This window comes from Prosopis cineraria, unplaced genomic scaffold (assembly GCF_029017545.1).
Source record: "Prosopis cineraria cultivar Desert tree isolate PC_DT_omini unplaced genomic scaffold, ASM2901754v1 PC10, whole genome shotgun sequence".
Classification (NCBI taxonomy): domain Eukaryota; kingdom Viridiplantae; phylum Streptophyta; class Magnoliopsida; order Fabales; family Fabaceae; genus Prosopis; species Prosopis cineraria.
Genome location: NW_026555341.1, coordinates 45,067 through 66,536, shown reverse-complemented (window position 1 = coordinate 66,536; position 21,470 = coordinate 45,067). Strand labels below are relative to the sequence as shown.

The 21,470-nt window shown below is 33.8% G+C and overlaps 1 protein-coding gene across 1 annotated transcript; it reads right to left on the bottom strand.

Moving 5' to 3' along the window:
- Positions 1–5,724: 5,724 nt before the first annotated feature.
- LOC129321827 (diacylglycerol O-acyltransferase 2D) lies at positions 5,725–17,987 on the bottom strand. The gene is made up of 9 exons (XM_054967752.1): positions 17,745–17,987; positions 17,590–17,664; positions 17,399–17,484; positions 9,324–9,430; positions 9,087–9,242; positions 7,841–7,927; positions 7,538–7,635; positions 6,595–6,682; positions 5,725–6,203 (listed from the first exon to the last, which is right to left on the bottom strand). The coding sequence occupies exons 1-9, from the start codon at positions 17,948–17,950 to the stop codon at positions 6,102–6,104; spliced, it is 1,005 nt and encodes a 334-aa protein (XP_054823727.1). The 5' UTR covers positions 17,951–17,987; the 3' UTR covers positions 5,725–6,101.
- Between the last annotated feature and the right edge of the window lie 3,483 nt (positions 17,988–21,470).

Genomic DNA, 21,470 nt, shown 5'->3' with positions numbered 1-21,470 from the left:
TAAACGAGGTATGTAAGAAGTACAGATTATACCACTTTCCAACTTCTCTTTAATAAAGTGTCGATCAATTTCAACATGATTGGTCCTATCATGTTGTACAGGATTATAAGCAATGTTGATAGTGGACTTATTGTGACAATAAAGTCTCATTGGACCATCCCATTTGATTCTCAAATTTGATAAAATTATCTTCATCCACAACAATTCACAAATTCCAAGTGCCATAGCTCTAAACTCAGCTTCAGCACAAGATCTAGATACTGCATCCTACTTCTTGCTCCTCTAAGTAATGAGATTTGAGCCAAGAAACATACAATATCCTAATGTAGACTTTCTAGAATCCACATCACTCCATAATCTACATTCATGTATGCTTCAAGAGTCAATTTTTTTCCTCTCTTAAACATAATACCTTTTCCCAGAATGCCCTTTAAATACTCAAGTATGTGATAAACTACTTGTAGATGAGGTTCTTTAGGATCATGCATAAATTGACTTACCACGCTCACGGTGTAAGCAATGTCTACCTTAGTGTAAGCTAGATAAATCAATTTCCCAACAAGTCTTTGAGAGAATTCATTATTGACAAAAGGCTCTCTAAGAGAGGAGGTTTGTTGGGCTTATGACTTTTCTTCGATTTGTCAAGATGTTTTCCTTCCTCACAAAGTCTGATTATATTCAATTGGAGTGTCTATAGGTTTACACCCTAATTTTCTTGTTTCAGTGAGAAGGTCGAGAATATATTTATGTTATAATATGAAGATGCCATGCTTAGAATGCGCCACTTCAATGCCCAAGAAATATCTGAACCTCCCTAAATCTTTCATTTGAAATTCTTTCATCAGTTAACTTCGTAGAGACTGAATCCTTTCCAAATCACTCGCTGTTACTATGATATCATCAACAGAAACAAGTAAAATTGTTACTCCCCCTAAAGAAGAATGTTTGATGAACAAAGTGTAATCTCCTTAACTCTGTGTTAAACCCCATGCCAACTATGGCCTTTGAAAACTTGCCACACCATGCCCTGAGTGATTGTTTCAAGTTGTACAAAGCCTTTTTTAGCTTGCAAACAATACCAGGAAGAAGATGAGAACCAAACCTAGAAGGAATCTCCACATAAATCTTTTCCTTTAAGTCACCATGTAAAAATGCATTTTTCACATGAAACTGCAATAATTCCCAATCATAGAGAGCTACTAAAGATAATAAAATATGTAAAGTATTCATTTTTTGCAACAGGAGCAAAAGATTCTTCATAGTCAACCCCATATGTTTGAGTATATCCTTTGGCAATGAGCAGAGTCTTGTATTTGTCTAAAGCACCATCAAAATTGTCTTTAAGAATGAAGACCCACTTACACCCAACAAGCTTCTTTCCCTCTATTAATAGAATAAGATCCCATGTATTATTGTTCTCAAGTACATCCATCTCAACCTTCATCACCTTAATTCAATTCTCATCTGCTAATGCCTCAAAGACTATGGTATTGGGTGGGATGAAGATTAGTAAGGAAAGCTTTGTGACTACAAGATAATTTCTTATAAAGAAACGAAAATATTGGGTATAAGGATTTTTTGGTGCAATTGTGGGTCCCCTTTCTCAGAGCAATAGGTAGATCTGAATCAAGCTATTTTGAATTATTTTTAGATACATCTTATCTATTAGAAACATCATGAGAACTTGAAGGAAGTTTAGTGTTTTCTAAGTAGATCTGAATCAAGCTATTTTGAATTATTTTCAGATAAATCCTATTTATTAGAAACATCATGAGAACTTGAAGGAATTTTAGTGTTTTTAGGAAAATCAAGAGTTACCTTACAATTTTCATGTACGGGTTCAAAAGTTCGAGCAAGAGCCATTTCAAATGATTGGACTTGTGTAAGTTGAGATGTTCTCTTTTTCTTTTAAGTGAAAACCTGTAGTGGATAAGTAGATTTAGGAGTTGATGGTGCTTCTAAGGTCTCACTATGTAAGGAACTAAAAAGTTCATTAACAAGAGGATTATGACCTTGGTCCTCACTAAGAGGACTCCCTCTTTCAAAAGGGGTATTGAAATAAGAATTAGATTCAAAAAAAGTGACATCAGGCACAAAAAACTTCCTAGAAGGAGGATGATAACACTTATACCCTTTTTGAGTAGAGGAATACACAACAAACACACGTTTAAGAGCTCTAGGGTCAAGTTTAGTCCTTTGCTGAGAATGCACATGAACAAAGGCCATACATCTAAATATTCTAGATATAAGATCACTTGATGCATTACAATTAAGGGAAAATTGAGTAAGAACATCAATAGGACTTTTTGAACTAAGGACTGAGATTGGAAGTCTATTAATCATGCGTGTAACATTTAAAATAGCTTCTCCCTAATATTGTTTAGGCACATTAGTTTGAAACAATAATACTCTAGTAACATTAAGAAGATGATTATTTTTCCTCTTAACCACCCCATTTTGTTAGGGAGTATTAACACATGATGATTCATGTAGAATTCCATACGTATCAAAAAATATGGACAATGATTGATGAAAAAAAAATCTTTTGCATTGTCAAACCTAAACATTTAGATCCCAACTCCAAATTGAGTTTTAACCATGTTATAAAAAGTGAGAAAAATAGTACTAACATCAGATTTCTGTTTTAGTAAATAAATTCATGTTACACGGGTGCAATCATCAATAAAGGACACAAACCATCAAGACCCGGTAACATTAGGGACAATAGAGGGACCCCAAATATCACTATAAATTAGGCTAAAAGGAATAGAAGTTCTTTTATTACTCATAGGATATGAAGATCGTTTATGTTTTGCAAACTCACAAACATCACAAAGAAAGGACTCAACAGGTACATCTTTAAACCAAGAAGGAAACATAGTTTTTAAAATATTAAATGAAGGGTGACTTAAATGACTATAACAAAGCTAAATCTGATCTTTTCTAAACTCAACTCTTTTTGACTGAGAAGAAGAAGAAGCCATCAAGCTTTGAATCCTACTACATTTACTAAGCTCATCAAAAAAATAAAGTCCATCTCTTTCTTCAATAAGTCCAATCATCTGATTCGTCTCTTGCTCTTAAAAAAGAAAAGAGAGAGAAGAGAATAGGATATAACAATCAGAATTAGTAGCAAGTTTTTTCATAGAGATAAAGTTTGTGCATAGTTTAAGAACATGCAAGACATTTTTTAGGAGAAGACCATTACTCAATTTGAAATTTCCTTAACCAGCCACAGTAGCTATAAACCCATCACCCCACATGATTTTCCTACTACTAGGACATGGACTATAAGATACGAAATTCTTGGAGGAATTTGTCAAATGGTTTGAGGCTCTAAAATCCACAATCCAAGAGTAAAGACAATCTTGTTTTGAGGTAATAAATGCAGATGACAATAAGACAAATGAAGGCTGGAAGAAGATACCTAAGAACCCCAAAGAACATATACTTATACCAGAACTAGAAGTAGTCGCCTCATCAAGTGACTATAGCATAAATTTTAGTTTCTCAATCTCCCCTTTAAGGTCAGTCTAACTAGAATTCTCCCTAGTAGAATCAGTGGCCATATGAGCTTGCCCTTTTTTCATATTTGGAGGCTTACCATGCAACTTCCAATACTTCTCCTTAGTATGCCATAGCTTCTTGCAATAAAAGCATCGAATAGGTTCTTTCTTGGAAGAGTCCCCTTGTTTCTCATTTTCCACAGAATAAGAAGCAACATTCCTTAAAACCAGGGTAGAGCTTTCCACAAATGGAATTTCCATCATCACTCCTCGACAGCCTTCTTCTACTAATATAATGGCAATGATCTCATTGAGAGAGGGAACATCTTCTCAACCAAGAATTTAAACTCTTATAAGATCAAATTCTAAATTAAGCCTAGTATGGTACTAAAAAATTCTTTGCTTCTCAATGAAGCGTTTAAAGGTAGTTGCATCATCAAGATCTTTTAAAGTAATACATTGATAGTGGTTTAATTCTTGCCACAAACTCTTTATAAGGGTAGAGTATTCCGTAACAGATTTACTACTTTATTTGGTGTTGGAAATTTTAGTCCGTATCTCATAAATTTGGGCAGCATCCTTCACCTTCAAGTAAGTCTGGTGCACCATATCCCAAATCTCTTTACCTAAGGATAGAAACAAACACATGTAACTAACTTCAAGGGCCATAGATTGCCACAACCAGGACATTACCAATAAATCAGCTTCATCCTAAGCATCAAACTTAGATTCTTTTGGCTTAAGACCAGGTCCCAAGTAAATGACTAAGCTTTCCTCAACCCTTTAAAAAGGTATGAACATACTGAGACCAAGCTAGGAAGTTGACTCCAGTCAATTGATAAGCAATCAGAACACTTGGCAACTCCCTATAAATCCCAAACAAGGAAGACCCAATATTATCAGATGTGTTTTTTTTGTCAGACATGATTGAAACAAAGAGAGAAGCAAAATGGAGATGACCAAAGGCCAAATAGAGCCTAGACGTGCTCTCACTTATCGAAAATGTAACACTGGGCAGATTTAGTCGGGCAGCGCATGTGACGGTGGACGACGGTTGGACTTTTGGGTTTGGCTAGTCGGCGGCAGGTGGAGGTGATAGTCCGATGCGTGTAGGCTAAATAGTCACCGACAACAGTAGGCTTGACTGTTCAAAACCCTAACGCATAGAGACAGCTGAAAACTTAATGCAAAAAATAACCCAATCTTAAAAGAACTATAAGCCTCAAATAGGTTATGATACTATGACAAATTTGGTAAAAAACTATTCTTTATTATTTCATTACTACCATTTACAGAAGCTAGCATTACTATTTATAAAAGTACATCAACATAAAATAATAAATACTATCTTAACCTCTAACCACCAACTAATCTATCTATTAAAGAAATAAAATATATTTACACTATTTAACTATACATTTTAACATATGTGACAATTTTTTATAGATTTTATATTTACATATTAATATCATTCAATTCTTTATTGATTCTTGTTGAATTGGTTGAAGTTTTTCATTAGAGTTTGTTTTTAATTAGAGTTTGAAGTCTGCAATTTTTTTTAGTACATAAGAGGGTAGGCCAAGAAATTTAAAGTAAAAATACATAGAAGGGTATTGAAATCCCAGGATGTCAAAAGTAACCAAGCTCACCAAAAAATCATAAGCAACCTCAAATAAAGAATACTAAATTCCTTCCTTCACCAATTGCCAACTAACATGCCACTTAGTTCTGCTCTCTATTCTTTTCTCTTCTCTCTTTCTTTTTCGGCACAAAGTTCTCCCTCTTCAGCTTCACATGCTGAAGTCTAGTTTCATGATTTTAGTTTCCAATAATACAAGACTGGACGAGCCGTCGTTACTGCTTCCCCTATTAATATGTTCTATCAAATTTAAACTATCAGATTCTAATACAATATTTTTTAGGCTAAACACTTCTAATGTACCTTTTTCTAATGCCTATTAATCCTGTATTTTTTTTTACCATTTTTTAAAAAATAAAAAGGTGTAATTATAATATTTTTCTTTAAAAAAATCATAGGAAAATATATAAAACTCAATGGCTCTGAGACTTCAATATGTCAAAGTTTCTTATTTTATATAAAAGCTAATAATTTAAAAAAAAAAAACAAAGCTAGGAAGTCAAAACATTACAAAGGATATTAAACAAAAACACATTAGAGACTCCTAACTCTGAAACCAAAGTCTGAGAGACCAAAGTCTGAGAGAAGACCGTTCAGCACACCCCACTCTTTATGAGTAAAATTGTTACAATGACTATATCCTCTTGCGTTCATCTGGGCATAATTGCATCGGCTAAGAACTAATGGAAGATCAAGATATAAACCATCCCCATTAAATATTGGCCTTTGCATTATGCTGACAAACCGATAAAGAAGATCAAGACATAAATCAACCCCATTCAAACTACTAGTATCATTTCGTCATCCAACAAGGGGGGTTGATCGTTGTAGCCATACCAGGGTTTTATTACACTTTTTTCCCCCTTAACCTAGTAAATGATACATGCAGTTCCCCAATAAGAGAAGAAAATAAATATACACCAATAAAAATATGGGACCGGGTAACTTTTATGGCATCAAACGATTCTTAACTCAAGGTTCGGATATCCAGCCCGAGCTTTGTGTCTTTCAAAGAGTTCTTGAAGTGCTTCAACAAACTGATCATGTACTTTAGCAACCTAAAATCAGAAATAATATGAAAAAATAATTCATTAAGTATAGCTTATTTATATGTACCACTGGCTTGAGAAGCACATCAAGATACAGATTCCATAATTTCTTATCATCAATCTAAAGAACATCTCCACATTTTGGTGTATAATGATCTTAACTAGAAAATATTAATCCACGCATGTCAAACCTCTGCTAGAAATAACTCAAGGAGTAATGCTACTGAAAAAATTTCCAGTGAATTGCGACCATTTGAGAAATAATTCCGTGCAAGTTTAGTAGAGTTACTGTAAGACTGGATAACTTCCAAACCTGATAAAAGATTCTCGTGTAACAGCTTCAGAAACTATACCTCCTCTTTTCATTAAAAAAGGAAAAAAAAAAAAAAAACACCTATACCTCCTCCACTGTTGGTTCTGGATTTCTGTCAATCTCAATTGGTCTACCCACCACTACATGCATTGGATGTCTGTATGGTAAAGGAGATCTGAAAGGTAGAGGTGGTTATCAATGTGTGAAAAGAATAAGCAAATACCAAGAGAACAGCAATTCACTTCCATGCTTGCTAGATTAAAACCTTATGCTATAACAAATGGCTACTCCCTTCACATCAAAATTTCAATCCTGTACGAATATCCTCCAATTTCAAAGAAAGCTCGCAGGGAAAAAAAGAATAAGGACATCATCTTGCACAGCTAAATTACTTCTTCCACCCTTATTTCCCAAAACATTTTCGAGTAACCCAAATAAATTCTGAACTGTTAATTTCTTATCCCGTCACAGTATAACACTGCAGTTTCTTCTGTTCTCATACCGTAAGAATTACTGTAAAAATAACGCACAAGTTTTAGCCCGACTATGAGGATGAATTAACATTGGATGGAGGGTGGCTTCTCTCGAGCCAAAAACAATTTTAAAAGCTTATATAAAATATTCCTATTACGTGTGTTCACTAAATGCGGCATTTTACCTCTGGAAATCATGGTTTCACATCAATATATATATATATATATATATAACACATAAAAGATATCACACTGTTCGCAGAGCCATAAAAAATGCAGCTTGCTTCCTCAGATTTCATGCAAGACGTAGGCTCAAGGTCTAGTTTTAGAAAAGGCATATTCCACTGTTCTATCCTTTTAGCTATAACTTCAATCATATAAATATGAAATAGTGTAACTCCTCTCCAAAGTTCAGGCAACGTTTTTTTTTTTTTTTTTGGTGGAATAAAAATCCCTTCAAAATACCCATGGACCGTGGGTAATTAAATTCAAAGTAAGAAAGAGCAGAAAACAAAAAGCTCTTATCAAAACTATTTAACATTGACAGAAACACGCACCCGAAAATTCCCCAAAAATATATTGGGGTGAATTTGATAGCCCTAGCAAATTTCAGAATCAACTTCCCAGTTGGTTTCCACCACTTATAGACATCTGACTATAAAAAGTGCAAACCAAAAGCCAGAGACAGTTAACTTGAATGAGTAAGAAAAATTAAACACATTAATCAGAAAGATTAATCAATAAGCCATGAGATACACTAAGGTATTTTAGAAGGTAAGAGATTTGTCAAGCTAAAATGTAGAGTTAAGTTGTAAAATGTTTAGACATTATTAAAAGAGAAATCAACAGAAAGTAAATACCTGCCCAAAGCAGAAAACTGGAACCAAGGGTTGGCCCATCTCCACTGCTATGCGAACGAATCCTCTTCTAGCCTTAAGGAAGGCAATCTAAAAAGCAAATAGTTCTCATTACACTTCGCTGATGCATACTGAACTTAACAAGCAAAGTTCCTTTCTAAAGACTCATTTTATGGAGAACATCCTTTAAAAGCAAAGCAGTTGGAACATATTCAACTCAATCAGTCAACTTTATTTTCTTAGGTCAAGAAAGTCTTGAACTTCCTTTGTCAAGATTATAGGTCCTGATCGAACTAAAGAACAATAATCAGTCCATTAAGCCCTTCTCCATTCTATACCATGGGAGAAAACTTTACCTTCCTTCAGTCTTTCCCACTCTCAGACGTTTAAAAGCCCAACTAGGGATAACATAGTGCTGCTTATCTAGTGTACCTTAAATCTAAGTGGGGGGGGGGGAGCTACAAGGATCAATCTGGCATTCATGAAGCCATAGTGAGAATGATGCATTGGCTAGTGCCTTGTGTCGGCAAAGGGCAGGTGCATGAAAAAGAATGAAAAGGACACTTTGTGTTGGAGTTGGCTTTCTTGAAGAGCTTTTTTATCTCCTTTTTTCTATCAGGGAAAGCTGCTTTTCTCACTAAATCTTATTTTAAACAAATAAGAATATAAATAATGGCACTAAGAATATTTGGCTTGTTCAAGAGTTATTGCTACAATTGCAGCCAAATTCTTTGTTGCAGCTGCTCCCTCTTGATTTTGTCAAAGGAAAATTTGTCTAAATTCTTGAAGTAGGCCATTTTAAACATATAACTTTATGGCGTCTCTAATGCATGGTGATCCTTTACTTTTCCCACAGAAATCCTAGACTACTGCACATATTTTAAGTTTTAGAACATCTATAGACTTCTAAAATTGATTGTTGCTGAGGTCCTAGAATTTATTTGCCACAATCCAATTTACCTACTTGGATTTCCGAGATCCCACAATTCCACAAACACATAATCATCTACAAATTTTCTCTAATTCGTATCAAACCACACAGTTAATGGTGGTAGCCATAGAACAATGCTCTGCACCAATTTTCCACTGCATCAATATGAAATATGAATGGAGAGCAAAGCCTAATAGATCTTTGAGACATATGCTTGTGCTTGCAAATCAAGGTATAATTTGTAGAGACGTAAAAGGGAGTGTCTTGTTATAATTTTCTCCTCAAACATCATATAACAGAAAATGAAAATCAGTATACCTCAGAGCCATGCTCCATGAGAAACGTTTCTTGTACTCCACCAGGTATTAAAATACAACTATAACCAGCTGCCAACAGGGAAGTAAAATTTTTCTTTGTTGCTGGTGTAAGACCCAACCATGTCCATATGTGTCTCAAAAACGGTGTGTAGAACACCTATTCATCAGATTGAAGAGATGAGTTTGAAAATATAAGTGTCCATAAGCTTCATTACAGACTATCAAGTAGAAGTCTTACAACGCTGCTGGCAAGAACTCTTATTTTTGGAAGAGGCATGAAACCGGTGTGGTGAGCTAGCACAGAAACACCAATTGGCAAAACTGAATGTGGTTCGTAGCCAAAAACTGCATGAAACGGTAGCTGTTACTATCAAGGAGATACTAACAGCAAGTAGCAAATAAAATAGTTGGCAAACAATACCGTTTTAGAGCCAAAGTCAGTCATCTGAAGAGTGGGAAAACAAAATATTCAATTGAAGACTTTGCTAAGGAAAATAAGCAATTTTACTGCTCGTGACTGGGGAGGATGTAAGTAAAAAGTTAATCTTTATACAAAAAATGAAGAAATAGTTGTGTAATCAGCACTCTGCTTCAATCTTATTCAATAAACATTAGAGAATACATATAGTCAAGGGCTAGGGTTACAACCAATCAGATCAAATCAGATTCTAATCCGATTTTATTCCTTAAAATTCTCTAATAATAATAACAACAGAAAAGCAAATAAAATAATTTAAAACCCTAACGGACATTAGGTTAGACCCATAATAGCAATAGGCCCAAGCCCAATATAGATGTCTTCCAAAACCCCCCCTTAAGCTGGCAAATGGATGTCAATCATTCACAGCTTGCCTGTTAAGTTTTCGAACCTAGGCTCAGCTATAGATTTCATGAGTATATCTGCAATCTGCAACCTCATTGGTGCATAATTTATTAGCTTGCTGTCAAGTTTCTCCTTGACGAAATGCCTATCTATGTCAACATGCTTTGTTCTATCATGGCACATAGGATTTTTGACAATTCCTATAATGGCCAAGCTTTTACACAAGAACTTCATGGAACCCTCATAAGTCATATTTAGTTCCTTAAACATCCTTTCAAGCCACAAACCTTCACATACACCATGTACAAGTGCTCGTAGTTCAGCTTTCTGCACTACTTCTTGAAACCACCGTGTGCTTTTCACTTCTCCATGTTACTAAGCTGCCCCACAAGAAAGAACAATAGCCAGAAGTGCATATTCTATCAGTCACAAACCCAGCCTAATCCGCATCTAAGTATACCTCAACGCCTCTAAGTTCTTTTCTTGAAAAATAGGCCCTTTCCAGGTGAGGATTTTAGGTATCTTACAATTCTCAAGGCTGCATTCATATGATCTTGATTAGGTTGGCTTGAAAATTGGCATACCATACTGAGAGGGTAAGCTATGTCTGGTCTAATATGAGATAGGTAGATTAGTTTCCCTACTAGATGTTGATATTGTTCCTTGTAAACTGGGGGACAATCTTCCCGACATCCCAATTTGAGAGGGTTCCATAGGAGCAGCTGCTGGCTTACAACCTAGCATACCTGTTTGTTGCAGAAGATTGATGGAAACCAGCTGATTTAATGAGCTATATGCAGGAATAATAAGACAGCAGAGGCAAAATATAGGGAGATCCTTAGGTTTTGCTATTAATGAGATGAAATACTGAATCAGCATTACAAGGGACCTCACTGATTCAATACCAAACCCTATTCCCCTATCACAAAATAAAATCACAAGAACAAAGAGAAATCACAGCCATATTCAAACACAAGAACACTCTCTACCTTTTGAGAGGCTAGTCTCTCAACACATTCAAAATACAAGAGACATCTTACCCTTCTCTCTAGGAAAAAGGAAAGATTTAAAGACCCAAAAAGTTACAAAAGGATTAACATACTCCTAGCTGCACGCCTGCACCTAATCCCTATTCATACACCACTTTTTCCCCCTATGGTCAGGAACCTTTGGGTGAAGATAATTTTTTAGTCTCTTTTCTACACCATCTCCCTTCCCATAAATTATTCTACAGGCCCTAGGAAATGATATATAAACCTTTTCTAATTCTTCAGCTCTATCAAAGATCAAGTATATATTTTCTTCGCGATATTGAGATGCCATTTTTTGTGTGTGCTACCTCCATACCAAGAAAATACTGAGGTCATTTACCTCAAATTTTGATGCACAAAAGGAATTTTAACTTTTCAATCTCATTAAGATTATCCCCTGTAATGATAATGTCATTGACATAAAATATCAGAATAGTTTCCTTCCCTTCACTGTGTTTGATGAATAGAGTATGCTCAGATTGACACTGAAATTAACCATACTTTTGTACAAACTTTGTGAAGTGTTCAAACCACACTCTTAGAGATTGCTTTCGGCCATATAATAATTTCTAAAGTTTGCAAACCTTGTTCTTATTCATTTCATTTTGAAAGCCAGGGGGAATTGCCATATAAACCTCTTCTTCTAAGGCACCATGTAGGAAGGCAATCTTCACATTCATCTGGTATGAGGGCCAATCAAGGTTAACAAAAGTAACATCTTTATGGTGTTAAACTTTGCCACTGGCGTGAATGTGTCAAGGTAATAAACTCCTTAGGTTTGTGTGAACCCTTTAACTACCAATTGAGCTTCGTACTTGTTCATACTCCCATCCGGGCTGTATTTCTTAGCGAAGATCTACTTACACCCCACAATAGACTTCTCTTTTAGAAAACTTTTTACCAAGTGCCATTTTTTTAGAGCTTTCATTTCCTCTTTTGTAGCCGACTTCCACACTAGGATCCTCATAGCTTCATATGCATTCTTAAGAACGTTTCCTTCTGCAATACTTGCAGTAAATTACATAACACAGGATAATTTCTCATATCAAACAAAATTGCCAATAGGATGCTTAGTAGTGCATGATCTTACCCCTTTCCTTCATGCTATTGGCCATTGAAAGTCATTTGGAGGAGGATTTGAGGCCGAGGTGGTTGATTGACGTAATGTGCCATTTCCAGCTGCATTTAGATCCTCAGTGTGGATTGTTTCCTCATGAGATTCAGCCTGGTCAGGCCTGATCTGCTCCTCTACATGTTCCATTCCACTTGCTGAAGAAAGTTGGGTGTTATTTGGATTAGGTTCAGATGGCTCAGAGAGTGTTTGCGACTCACTCAAGGGTTAAAAGTAGGAAAGTTGAATAATGATGGGCTGTTCTGGTTAATTTGGATAAAATCACCATTCATTCGCAATATTGTCCCTCTCCCCCTGAATGGGTATTTTAGGATAACAAGGAGTCTGTACACGAAAGGAAACATCATTAGAAAAATAGTATTTATGAGTAGGTAGGTGATAGCACTTATAACCTTTTTGAAGTGGGAGCAACCTACAAATACATTTGAGGGCTCAAGCATCAAGTTTAGTGGAGTGAGGATGATGGACATAGGCAAGACAACCAAAGACCTTTAAAGGAAGCAAGTGTAACAGAAGAGAGGAAGGACAGTATTCAAGCAAAATCTAATGCAAAGTGTGATATTTGAGGACTTTGGAGGGAGAGAGCAACTAATGAGGAAGACTGAGACAAGAACAACATCACCTCATAGGTGTTTTGGTGCATTAGTGCCTATTAACAAGGCACGGGTGACATCAGGAATATGTCGATTCTTCCTTCTAGGGACACCATTTTGTTGGGGTGTCAAGCACTTTGGTGGTGGATGCCCTGTGAAGTAAGATAGGAAGAAAAAGAGTAGCTAAAATATTCCTTAGCGTTATCAACACGCAGGGTTTGAATTGTAGTTTGAAATTGTGTCTTAGCCAGAGCATGAAATTCTTGGAAAACAATGAAAACTTCAGATCTTTTGCATAAAAGATACACCCCAGCCAAACGAGAGTGATCATCAATAAATGTGACAAAGTCGCATTCCTTAGTGGTATTGGTAACCCGAGAAGGACCCCATACATCACTACGAATCAAATTGAAAGGGTGAAAAGTAGTACAAGAGCAAGAAGGATAAGACTTACAAGTATGTTTAGCCAAAGAACAAATTTAACAAGTAAAAGAAGACAAATCTTTATTCAAAAATTGTGGATATAAGCATTGGAAATAGTCCATACTAGGATGATCAACATGATTGTGCAACAAAGTTATTTCATCTATAATGGATTCAAAAATAAAGGAGGAAGAAACACAAGGTAAAGATGAGGCAAATAGAGATCTCCTCACTATCAAAGGCCTACTTGGAATGTAGTAGAGAATACCAACTTGTTCACACCAACCAATCCTCCTCCCCAATCTCATATCCCGAAAGGCACAACCATGGAATAGAAAGTTAGCATTAATGGAACAGGCAAAGGTTAAGTTCACCCACTGATAGCAAATTACAAGTAAGCTTCGGCACATAAAGCACATTTGTGAGCACAATATCATCAAAAATAATAATAGTGCCCAGACTAACAACATCCACACAAGAATCATCAGTGATTTTTACAACCCACTTCTCGTGACACGGGTAAAGATCTTTGAAAAGAGTATTGTCACTAGTCATATAATCAGTAGCCCCCAAGTCCACAATCCACTTACTAGAAGTTTTTGTAACATAAGGACAAGCAACAGAGATGTAATATTATCGGGTTCACGGTCTTCAAAAGGGGAAACGACTTCATCTCCTTCCTCTGTGATTTCCATGAGAGAGCGACCCCTGACAGCAGTGCCTAGGCTTAAACACGTCTCCACAGCCAAAACACAGCCCCTTATCTCTCCGTCTCTGCTGTTCGACATCCAGGGCTGAATTTCTGGTTGACGCCGAACTCGCTAGTATGCTTCCCATCGGCATTGAGATAAGCGATTTTTGCGAAGATGACGAGAATGAGAGATCCAAAGTTCTCTAATCACGTGCACTAGGTGCAGTAGGGAACCAGGTTTGGGTCTGGGTCTAGGTCAGGTTGGCTTTGGTTTTGCCGAGACCCACTTTATATTCGATTTCCAATACTAGACTCACCGCTCGGTAGACTGATCTTGGCTTATGGATGCGTACATCCGATCTCAACTCCTCCTTCAATCCGTTCATGAAGACGCTGAGCAAGCAATGCTCCTACCAATTCTTCACTTGCGCTGATCGCTTTGCAAACTCTGTGCGGTAATCCTGTACTGACCCTTCTTGCTTAATGCTACAGAGAAACTTGTAGGGATTTTTTTTCTGAAATTCTCCTGAAACACTGCCATGAGTTCATCCCAGTAATGGATTGTTTTTTCATGGCTGATCCAAGCAAAAAGATCCAACGCATCACCCTCTAATGATAACGATGGCACGTCCACCTTCTCTTCCTCATGTGTGTTATAGTATTTAAAATACTTTTCAGCCTTTAAAATCCAGCCTTGTGGGTCACCTCTATTAAATTTTGGAAATTCAATTTTGGTGCAATGAAATTTGGTGTGTCTGTGATTTTCTTGCTCGTCTTCGCTCTCTTCATCTTCATAAGAGTGTCTGCGGTGTGAATCTCTCAGTTTTTTGATTGCTGAGGTTTCAAGAGCTACCTTTTCTTTTAATAAATCAAGAGTTTTGAGTTTTCGAGCAATTGTAGCTAATTGGTCTGACATGAGTGAATTTGAATTTTCTGAGTCGTTGTTGGACAAGTTGTCAGACGGATTGGTTTCTTGACCGCTACGTGTGGTAACCATGGCTCTGATGCCAAATTGTTAGGTGCTCACGATAGTAAAATGAAATAAGAGAAATAAATCTATTAAGATGGTATAGAACAAGAATCTCGTTCTAAACTTCTCTCAATAGCCACGCTCAAGAGAATCTCCAAAAGGTTTAAAAGACTGTTTTATTGATAATGATATCCTAGCTTCAAGGTCGCTAGTCATATTTATAATGCTAAATACACTCTAAAATATAATCTAGATAACTATCTAAGATAATGAATAAAATCTAGATAACTAGATAACTAAATAAAATCTTCTAAAATCTAAAACATTGAATAATAGATAAAATACTGAATCTCAATAAAACCTAAAGAATTAAATACAATATAAAGAAATAAAGTAAAATAATAAATCAAATGAAATTAATCCTAATTTATCTTTTGCCGCTTCCTTCTTGAATAAGTCTGAATTTTATCTAGAATCTTATCAAGGCAACAACTAACATAAGAACGCCTGCTGGTGAAACAAAAGATTTTCCTATAAAGATTGGATTGCATCAAGTATCATCTTTAAGTCCTTATTTGTTTAATCTAGTATTATATGTTTTGACTAAGCATATTCAAAAGGAAATTCCTAAATGCATGCTTTTTAAGGATGATATGGTTCTTATTGCAGAGATAAGAGAAGAGAAAAATTGTAAACTTGAGTTATGAAAGAAGACATTGAAGTCAAAAAGGTTTCCGTCTGAATAAAAGTAAAACAAAATATTTACATTGTAATTTTGATAAGGGCTCAGTGAGTAGTAACTTGGAAATGAAATTGAGTAATCAGACCATACCTCAAGTGAAAAAATTTAGATATTCGAGATCGATTATTCAACAAAATGGGAACATTCATGGAAATATTACACATAAGATACAAGCGGGGTGATTTAATTGAAGAAAGGCTAAAGGAATTATTTGCGATTGTAAAGTATCTAATAAGTTTAAAAGAAAGTTTTATCAAATTCTTATAAAACTAGCAATTTTATATGGTGGTAAATGTTGGGCTTTGACAAGACAGAAAGAGAATAAAATTGGAGTAGTAGAAATGAGAATGTTGAGATGGATGTGTGAATATACACATAAAAACAAAATTCGAAATGAGCAAATACAGAAAAAAGTAGGTGTGGCACTTATTGAAGAAAAAGTGGTAGAAAATCATTTGAGATGATTTGAACACGTACAAAAAAAAAAAAACCAAGGAAGCACCTGTAAGGAAAGTAGAACAGATGACTTTGAACCTCATCAACAAAAGTAGAGGAAGACCAAAGAGAATACTTTTGGAGGTTGTTAAGCGAGACCTTTTAATTAACAATATTCCTAAAAGTTTAATAAATGATAAAGCATAATGGTATCATATAATCTATGTAGCCGACCTTGCATAGTGGGATAAAGCTTGTTGTTGTTGTTTGCAAAATACCCAGTCCTTGTAAGACCTCTTGACTTAAAACTATACAGCCCTTTTAGAAGCATGAAAACCCAAAACATATTACCCCAACAAAAATCAATATTCAAGATTGTTCTATGCATCATACACCTTGTTGATCCACAAGATGCTTTGCACAACAGCAGGCGAAAAAGATAGAGTGATCCATAAGAGAACCACGGCACTGCACTTTGCCAAGCCAAATATTATAGATCTCAACAATCTAGAATGAGAGTGCTTCTGATGAAAGAATCAAATTTATTTTTGGATAATTTGATGATCTTCACGTGACAAGCCCAAGGATGATAATTTGGACTAAGAGATGGAGAAAATATAGCTAGAACAAAATTCTTGTTCAGGTGAAGATGATATCAATTTGATGTATCTTATGGCAGCTCTTTAGGCTGAGATGTCTCATTAGTACAGTTTTCCCATGAAGGAGCCATTAAAGAGTTGAAAAACTATGGGACTATGGAGGAGAAAGTAGAAAGCAAAGCAAAGAACAAATGCTCAGATACCATATTACAAGAGCTGTAATTTTGTAAATGAGAGACTTGATTTCGTAGATCAGAAACTAAGTTACATATATACAAGAGGAAATGGTCAAAGCTTAAGTTCACTTGCAATAACTAACTCTAATTTAATATATAACAGAAAAACAATGAGAAAAATTCTAACCATTTTCTCTAAAGAATCTAATGTTAGTATCTCCGAGGAATAAAAAGTGGGCCTCAATTGAATAGAGCATACAAGCCGATCTCTCTCTCTCTCTCTCTCTCTCTCTCTCTCTCTCTCACACACACACACACAAACTTAGAGGTAGGGGATCGAATCACATATGTATCTATCATCGCTTTCAAATTTAGTAAACGCTTGCTTTTTTCCTGTTAATGGTATTATGACTTCTGGGAAGAGGATTGCTATCCCTAATCACACATATGAAGTGGGAACTCTCTCCCGACCTATTAAAGAAAACCTCATCCATTTCTTGAAAACACCTGAACAAGGACTTATTTATTCTCCCACTTTTCCAATGACAATTTCTTTTTTTTAACTAAAGCAAACCAACTATAAACAATTTTCCTTGTCAATATGGAGAGATTGTCCGCGGCATGGCAAAAAAGTATAATTCTTTTTGAACAAAATATACACGTGGAAAAGAATTTTCAATTGAATTGAGCAAACAAACCATAAGCACGATCAGGATCGAAGGCATTAATATCCTCTACATGAAGTGTGACCGGAAAATAACTGGCAGCATGCTTGCATATGTACCTGAAATATAGACAGGACAAAAACGAAGTAACCTTAACACGGATCAGAAGAGGAAGTGTATCATAATTGTAATTTTTTTCCTTGACAGAAAAATAAAAAAGGTACCTAGACAACTTTTGGCCAAAGTTGCTTTTCTCATCCAAGGGAAGAACCATAAATATGAAGAGCAAACAAAAAACCCTGAGATGCGAAGAAAGAAATCAACAAATCAAGTGAAAGAAAAAGGCAAAAACAGAAAGGAGCAAGAGAGTTAAACGAACAAGAGTGCTTTGGAGAGAGGCAAGAATAAGAGCGCGAAGAGGACCAACGCAGCGTCGAAATGAATAGCTCCCAACCAAATTGCCAAGGCTACAATCTGCTTAAAAGTGTTGGATGATTTACCGAATTCCTCTCTTCCACTGAAAAGTTTCTCTTCTCCTCCACCGCCATCCAAGTGCCGCCGTTGTTTCTCAAGCCCCGCCACCATGTTTGTCACCTTCTGTTAACTCCCAATCCCAGCTGAGAGACGAGGATTGGTTAATATATGAATGGCAGATGCAGACGCGTGGACGATGTAAATTGGTGTGGTGAAAATTTTATATATTAATAAACATTATTAAATATATTTAATAATATTTTTTATAATAAAAATATAAATTTTTAAAATTATCAATCATTTAATATAATAAAAAAATAAAAATTAATTATAAAAAAATAATATTAAAATTATTGCATTGAATAAAACATTAAACTAGTCAAAGTTTTTATATTTAAAAAAAATTCTTTTAAAAGTATCTTATAATTTAATAACATTTAAATTGTATTAAATATAAATTAATTTTAATATTAATAATTGTAAAGAAAAAATGCAAGAAAATAATTTTTTATTCTATTATAAGAATAAATCAATTAAAAAATATCATATAAGATTTTATTTATATTACTTAGAGCATCTTAATTGGATAAATTAAAAATGACATAGTGTACCTAATTTATTTAAATATTTCTTCCACTCAAAGGATTAAAAAACACTGGATTTCGACTTAATTCAAAGTCTAGTTTCTTTTATAAAAAAAATTGAGTTATGCAATTTGTAGTTCAGTCTTATTTAATGATAATTTGAAAATTAATAGAACTAAACTTGGTTTATAAGATTGTTAGATTGGTCTTATTAATCTATTACTCACTTAACCTTTTTTTTACTTTTTCCTTTATGAGAAGAAATAATCCATTTCAACCTAATAAACTTAATTAAAATAATAAAAATACTTATAATCATAATAAATTCATAATAATTTAGAACAACAAGAAAAATATTTAAGTTATAATTCAAATAATTTAAATTTATAATTTTAATGAAAACAACATTTAACAATACTATATTACAGCAACAATTTAGAAAAAAATTTAATAAATTTTTATACAATTATCTCTTTAACATCAATTATATTTGAAACATTTGTCAAAAATAAATTAATTATAATTATATTAAATAAATTAATAGGACTGAATTGGATCAAGTGATTCAAATGCCCAATCTCTTATTTAGTCCAACTTGAAGAACGGACTAAGTAAAATAGGACTCCCAGGTCAAATTGAGTATTGAATAAAAAAACTTTTACACAATTCTAATTGAGTATGTGATTTAATTACAATTCTAAACGCAACAGTCACTATGAAACGAATAAAACTGTTAAACTAATAGAAAGTTTTATTTGTGACTGGTATAACTGCATTCTCACGTCGGTTTAATGATGGTTAGCACGTTGCCCACACAACATTTGGGGTGGGGCACAAATGTGGATCCTGAGCGTGGCTTCTTTCCGTGTGTCCAGGTGTACAGAAATCAAAGACTTGTCATCTTGCCACGTGCTGCAGAATTCAAAGTCTCATCTCTTCGCTAGAAAAAGTGCTGCAACCAAAAAATAAAATGCTACCGAATTGAAAGAGGAAGTATTGAGAATTTATAAAAGGTTAAAACATAACTAATTTTAAATCTCTAAAAGTGAATCAGATACTTGATAATAATAAAGAAATATTGAGAAATCATGTCATTATGAAAAATGATAATATTAAAAAGAATTAAGTTTTTGACAACATTTTCAATGAATATGAAACATTACAATCAAATGAAAACCTTGATAGAATGTGAATAAAAAGCTTGTTATGTTGAAAAAAAAAAGACGCAATACAAGTAAAGTTATATCACTTGTTCATAATATGAAAGTTGTGAATTATTGTTCAAGCATATGAAGTGTGATATTATACATGAGTATTTATGAGACAAAGAAATATTAAATGTTACATGGAAAATTTGACTTTCAATATAAGAATTTATTATAAAAATTTAAAATATACATTAATATATTATCTTGTGGTGGATAAAATGATTTTTTGACACGTTATTAGTCTAGTAATATAAAAATCTGGTGCACCTCTAATAAATGCTAACTCATTTATATGGCTTCTTGTACATTGGTATTTACTTGAAAACTCCAAGAGAATTTAAGATGAGAGCAACTTATAAAGATTCCCAAAAAATTTTATTTGTCATTATATTTATTCACATGATTATATACACATTGATTTGAATCAAAAGTTGATTGATTTAGCACTATTGAATATTCTAAGGAGTATACATAAGAACTTAATTATTAAAGAAAGATGTTAAAATATTGTGTGATTAGATGTGAATTGAGATCATTTTTCTTTGAAAGGTGGTCATGAAGCACCATATATGAATGCTTTCATTTCACAATTTATGATATTACATTGATTTTCAATGAAATTATGTATTTGATATAATCTGTTTAAGAAATAATAATAGTTGGTTTATTAAACTTATTTAGGAACAAAATTAATTAATTATACATATGTGTTATACACATGTAGTTTGAACCACAAGTTGATTTTTAAGAGATTATTTATTTATGAGCATGCATGTATGTCAAATTGTTTTGTTACTCCCATGAAATATACGATAAGTGGAAAATGTGTTATATTTAGAAGATATGTAAAGAGATGTTTCAAAATATTATATGAAAGCAATGATTTATACATTAGTCTAGTAGTAAGAGAATATCATCTCACAAAAGCAAAGGCATAGACAACAATATTCAAGAATTAATACACAAGTTTATGACACAATGACTCAAGAACAGTTGGTAATATCATCATCAGAGAAAGAGTAAAAGTTATGCTATATTTTTTCCTTAACTAAAAAATGTTGTTGTACTAGATTTTTTTGATAAAATTTTTAATGAGGCAACTTTTATAAATATGAAGATATTGTATACTCTTTTTCGTTTACTAAATTTGTGTCCTAGTGAGTTTTTTTAGCAAGGTTTTAATTAGGCATAATATTTGGACATCCAAAGGGAGAGTGTTATGTATATTAGGATATTATGTAAATACTCCCTCTGTTCAAAAGTGTAAAAAAATTTTAACTAAATCTCACTCTTTAATAAAGTAGTTATTTATTTTTAAATTAACCTTATCTTGTCATATTCACTCCTATTAAACACCTTACAATAAATATAAAAACATTATTGACAGTGGCGCTTTTGAAAAAAAAAAGCAATGATTACACCTTAAAATGTTAAAAATATTTTATATTTTTTAATATCTAACTCCTCAAAAAATGTTTTACCTTTTTTAATAGAAGGAGTATCTATTATCTTATCATGTCTTTTAAATTATCCAATATCTTTCAGTGGCTATAATATCTTTTATTTATTATTATTTTATATATTTTATTTAATTTAATTCATATATTTGTACTTATAAATAAAAGACGCCTTAATTGTACTTGTCACCTTAAAATGAAAAGCTCTCAATTTTTTTATTCTATCATTATAATAGTTTTTTCTTCCTTTTTTTTTTCTCCTTTCAATTTCTCTCATCTCATCACGCTCAAATGAGCGAAAGGATGTCATAAACACGCAAGATAAATGATGCATTCCCATGTTTTTATCAGAAAGTGTACAAGTGACATGATACAACATGAA

What these genes read in the sequence shown, in the direction of transcription:
- LOC129321827 (XM_054967752.1), bottom strand. Translation starts at nt 17,950, where the DNA reads ATGGTGGCGGGGCTTGAGAAACAACGGCGGCACTTGGATGGCGGTGGA. An exon ending in CGATCCTGATCGTGCTTATG is followed by an intron (nt 9,431 to 17,398) that starts GTTTGTTTGCTC and finishes CGTTTCATGCAG; the next exon opens with TTTTTGGCTACGAACCACAT. An exon ending in CAGAACCAACAGTGGAGGAG is followed by an intron (nt 6,204 to 6,594) that starts GTATAGGTGTTT and finishes TTCTGATTTTAG; the next exon opens with GTTGCTAAAGTACATGATCA.